Genomic DNA, 4,871 nt, shown 5'->3' with positions numbered 1-4,871 from the left:
AATATGTAAGCACATTGTTAAAGATAATTAAAAACCCACTTAATAGTGTTCACAAAAACATAAATATTTGTTCCTATATATTCTATCATTGAAACCATGTTGCAGTTTAAGTCTTTTGCCTCCAGGTGGCCACACAATGCCTCATTTTCCACTGCACTGTTCTGACCACACTTTTTTGTGTTTGAACTTTTTTTCGGACAGGTTTTGTGAAAAAGTGTTTCACGGGCCACTGTCTGTCCAAGAGCAGTGGATCACACACCTGCAGGAACACATCCTCTCTCTGGGCTACAAAGGCAAAGAGTCTCCTCCTGCAGCTTCAGTCGCTTCTGCTGCTCTGATGCATCCAGTCGCTGTTTAGTTTCAACAACTCTCCCAAAAGAGAAGTATGGATGGATCAATATGTGCTTTTTTTTCAAACTTTATTTCAACAAAAAATACCTGCCCTTTACGGTTCTATTTAAAGGGGACCTTTTTCGCTAAAACCACTGTTCTTACCTATTGGTACCGGTTTTTGTGTATTTGGGATCTGCTTTAGTCCCGGAAAATTAAAATCAGGCCGTGGAGGCCTTGCCGAGATATTTATAAAATAATCTTCGTACTTCCGCTAAACGAGCTTTTTGGAATTTGGTATGGTAGAAACTTACCAGAATAATTCACCATTTTAAAAATATGTTTAAAATATATGTTTGTAGTCTGCCCGACAACAAGCCCAAAGTATGAGCCGAGGAACAAAAATGCTCAATTTAATTTGTTGTATTAACCAACATGTCACTCCACACACCTCCAGTTTTATTTGAAGAACTAAATTGCCTGGCTAACTTTTTCCATGTGTCTTTAACTTGGGCGAAGTATTTCTTCGTGTGTGCCGACCACTTCAAAGATTCCCGCTTCACAAACATACGACAATATAAAGATGGATTTATTAACAGTAAATTGGCATTGTTTGAAAGATACATTAGCAATGTTAGTTTGAAGTGTAGTTTGTAGCTTAACCTTATAATTTAGAACCACAGCTCCACCAGTCTGCGGGAATATAAAGAATGATTTTCCTACGACATACTTTTGAGGATAAGATAAATGGGGCGACAGATACGATATGAACCATTGACATGCGTTCATTTCTAGCCTTTTCTTACAAAGTTTCTTCATCGGTTCCTTTTTGCTCCAGGTCTGACTCTGGATCGTACGTATTATTGGATGTTAAAATACTTACTTAAGGATAAGATAAATGGGGCGACAGATACGATACGGCGTGGCGCAGTGGGGAGAGTGGCTGTGCGCAACACGAGGGTCCCTGGTTCAATTCCCACCTAGTACCAACCTCGTCACGTCCGTTGTGTCCTGAGCAAGACACTTCACCCTTGCTCCTGATGGGTGCTGGTTGGCGCCTTGCATGGCAGCTCCCTCCATCAGTGTGTGAATGGGTAAATGTGGAAGTAGTGTCAAAGCGCTATGAGTACCTTGAAGGTAGAAAAGCGCTATACAAGTACAACCCATTTATTTAGATGCGTTCATTTCTAGCCTTTCTTCCGAAGTTTCTTCATCGGTTCCTTTTTGCTCCAGGTCTGACTCTGGATCGTACGTAGTATTGGATGTTAAAATACTTACTTAAGGATAAGATAAATGGGGCGACAGATACGATATGAACCATTGACATGCGTTCATTTCTAGCCTTTTCTTACAAAGTTTCTTCATCGGTTCCTTTTTGCTCCAGGTCTGACTCTGGATCGTACGTATTATTGGATGTTAAAATACTTACTTAAGGATAAGATAAATGGGGCGACAGATACGATACGGCGTGGCGCAGTGGGGAGAGTGGCTGTGCGCAACCCGAGCGTCCCTGGTTCAATTCCCACCTAGTACCAACCTCGTCACGTCCGTTGTGTCCTGAGCAAGACACTTCACCCTTGCTCCTGATGGGTGCTGGTTGGCGCCTTGCATGGCAGCTCCCTCCATCAGTGTGTGAATGTGTGTGTGAATGGGTAAATGTGGAAGTAGTGTCAAAGCGCTTTGAGTACCTTGAAGGTAGAAAAGCGCTATACAAGTACAACCCATTTATTCAGATGCGTTCATTTCTAGCCTTTCTTCCGAAGTTTCTTCATCGGTTCCTTTTTGCTCCAGGTCTGACTCTGGATCGTACGTATTATTGGATGTTAAAATACTTACTTAAGGATAAGATAAATGGGGCGACAGATACGATATGAACCATTGACATGCGTTCATTTCTAGCCTTTTCTTACAAAGTTTCTTCATCGGTTCCTTTTTGCTCCAGGTCTGACTCTGGATCGTACGTATTATTGGATGTTAAAATACTTACTTAAGGATAAGATAAATGGGGCGACAGATACGATACGGCGTGGCGCAGTGGGGAGAGTGGCTGTGCGCAACCCGAGCGTCCCTGGTTCAATTCCCACCTAGTACCAACCTCGTCACGTCCGTTGTGTCCTGAGCAAGACACTTCACCCTTGCTCCTGATGGGTGCTGGTTGGCGCCTTGCATGGCAGCTCCCTCCATCAGTGTGTGAATGTGTGTGTGAATGGGTAAATGTGGAAGTAGTGTCAAAGCGCTTTGAGTACCTTGAAGGTAGAAAAGCGCTATACAAGTACAACCCATTTATTCAGATGCGTTCATTTCTAGCCTTTCTTCCGAAGTTTCTTCATCGGTTCCTTTTTGCTCCAGGTCTGACTCTGGATCGTACGTATTATTGGATGTTAAAATACTTACTTAAGGATAAGATAAATGGGGCGACAGATACGATATGAACCATTGACATGCGTTCATTTCTAGCCTTTCTTCCGAAGTTTTTTCATCGGTTCCTTTTTGCTCCTGGTCTGACTCTGAATCGTACGTATAAATGGATGTTAAAATTAATTACTGTTGCCGTTAATTTTTCAGCTTAAAAATAAATATACTTAGAATAAGAGATTTTTCAGTGTTTTGCTTGTGGAAAGCAACTCTTTTAAACTACAAATATGGCCGCAGAGGCGGGGACATAGGTTCAGTCAGCGGGAGGGGGTTAGGTGGGGCAGCTAAAAAGTGGCTTGAAGATATGTCTTGACAGCAAAATGTATGCAAAATTATGACCAAATAACCATAATTACATGTTATGTAGACCACTGTACCCCAACCACCGGTCCGTGACACATTTGCTACCTGGCCGCACAGAAACAATAATTAATTTATAAACTACCGCATTTTCTCTTACTTAATTTTTGCCTCTCCCACTAAACCAGGGGTGTCAAACTCATTTTAGATCGGGAGCCACATGGAGAAAAATCTACTCCCACGTGGGCCGGACTGGTAAAATCACGGCACGATAACTTAAAAATGTGTTCGATAAAACATTTATGTTGTTTTTTTTACATTTAACATGTTGTGGTTAGTAGTATTCTATCTTTATTTGTCGTTATTTTTACTTTCTGAATAAATTATGTGACAATGTTCACCAGTCAACTCATTGGTGTTAATTTTATCCATCAAGATAAAAAAAATATCAAAATCAAATTACAGAATTGTATTTATTTAGTGTTCTCATTTTCCTTGACTGGTGTACTAACATGTGGTTTCTTTTTTGTACATATGTAGCATAATCTACAATGAATTGCTATAGTGACATCTAGTGGACACATTTAGAACAGCAGTTTCTTTTATTAAGCTTAGCAATCTTATCCCGGGGGCCAGATCCAGCCCGCGAGCCGTACGTTTGACACCCCTGCCCTAAACACACCAATAAGCTTGTTAATAGATGTATATTACATCGCCTTTGTTGTAGTTCAAGGGACAATGCACATTATTGGACATATACAATGTTAATGTGCCAGATTGTAGCCAAAGGTAACATTTTTAGCAAATTGTTTTGCCCTTTTTATCTGCAAAAGCAGGTCTGTGAAAATAATGCATCTATTTAACTGGTCCCTAATGGAAAAAATGTTGGGGAAAGCAGATGTAGACCATGTTGAGAGTACCACTTCAGAAATCATTAGGCTTTCCACGTACCACCATAATGACTAACATTAGAAAACAGTAGCGGAGCAGGCGTAAGTATTCATTAAAAACAAGGCAGAGGTTTTATTTAACAAGTATTTCATGGCCACTGTAAGATGACACACAGTTTGAACAGTAACACTGTGCTAGGATATAGGAAAATAAAAGGTTGTACTTTAATCAAGTGATTCTTTGGCGTGCCACAGGATGGAGCCTGTACCACAATTTGTGATGTAGACCAAAAAAAAAAGTGTTTTGAAAATAGAAAAATAAAACTTCATACTAGGTCCCCTTTAAATGAATAGCCCAAAGTTTTGCTGCTGGATTTTAAGCAATTTTATGAGGGACCAAACCTTGCACCACAAACATTTTTAAAGAGTTTACTGTGACAAATGTTCAAAAGAGTCTTTTACTTAAACATTGTCTTGCCAAACTGGACTTTCTGTACTTAAGATAGTCTGCAGGTACAGAATAAATGTTTTTCTCTACTCTTTTTATTATATTTGCTCATTTTCACTACTGTACATGTAAATTAAATCTGTCTAGTGTACCCGGTGTGATTTTATTCAATGTGCTCCTTTTGGTCTCAAATATTCTTGCATGGGTTCTGTCATTAATAAAGAAGAAAAAAAAGATTGTGCATGTACTGTTGCATCTTGATAAATTAAAATATTTATTGATTGACATGAGTTTAAGTCATTCTCTTTACAATATTTAACTTTTTTTTTTTACAGTTAATATGTAACCCTGAATCGTTTTGTTTTTTTATTTCAAATATTTCAAAAAAAAGATTGCCGTTACTCAAGAGTAATATGTCGCAAGTAAAAGTAAAAAGACGTCATCCAAATGATTACCTGAGTATGGTTAAAGGAAAAAAAGATACTCAA

At 39.2% G+C, this 4,871-nt stretch overlaps 1 protein-coding gene and 1 long non-coding RNA gene across 2 annotated transcripts in view; both read left to right on the top strand.

The window, feature by feature from the left end:
- LOC133539193 (protein Wiz-like) overlaps positions 1-4,534 on the top strand; it is a 17,641-nt gene extending 13,107 nt beyond the window's left edge. Inside the window, exon 8 of the mRNA XM_061881338.1 lies at positions 202-4,534. Within this exon, the coding sequence (XP_061737322.1) occupies positions 202-358 (157 nt within the window). The 3' untranslated portion in view covers positions 359-4,534. The remainder of the gene's footprint in view (positions 1-201) is intronic.
- Positions 1-4,670, top strand: part of LOC133539194 (uncharacterized) — a 127,673-nt gene extending 123,003 nt beyond the window's left edge. The window contains exon 2 of the long non-coding RNA XR_009803203.1: positions 1,468-4,670. This is a non-coding gene — a long non-coding RNA (uncharacterized LOC133539194). The remainder of the gene's footprint in view (positions 1-1,467) is intronic.
- The last annotated feature ends 201 nt before the right edge of the window (positions 4,671-4,871 follow it).

Source organism: Nerophis ophidion, linkage group LG20 (genome assembly GCF_033978795.1).
Source record: "Nerophis ophidion isolate RoL-2023_Sa linkage group LG20, RoL_Noph_v1.0, whole genome shotgun sequence".
NCBI lineage: Eukaryota > Metazoa > Chordata > Actinopteri > Syngnathiformes > Syngnathidae > Nerophis > Nerophis ophidion.
Note: the sequence above shows the minus strand (reverse complement) of the source record. Positions and strands in the feature narration are given on the sequence as shown.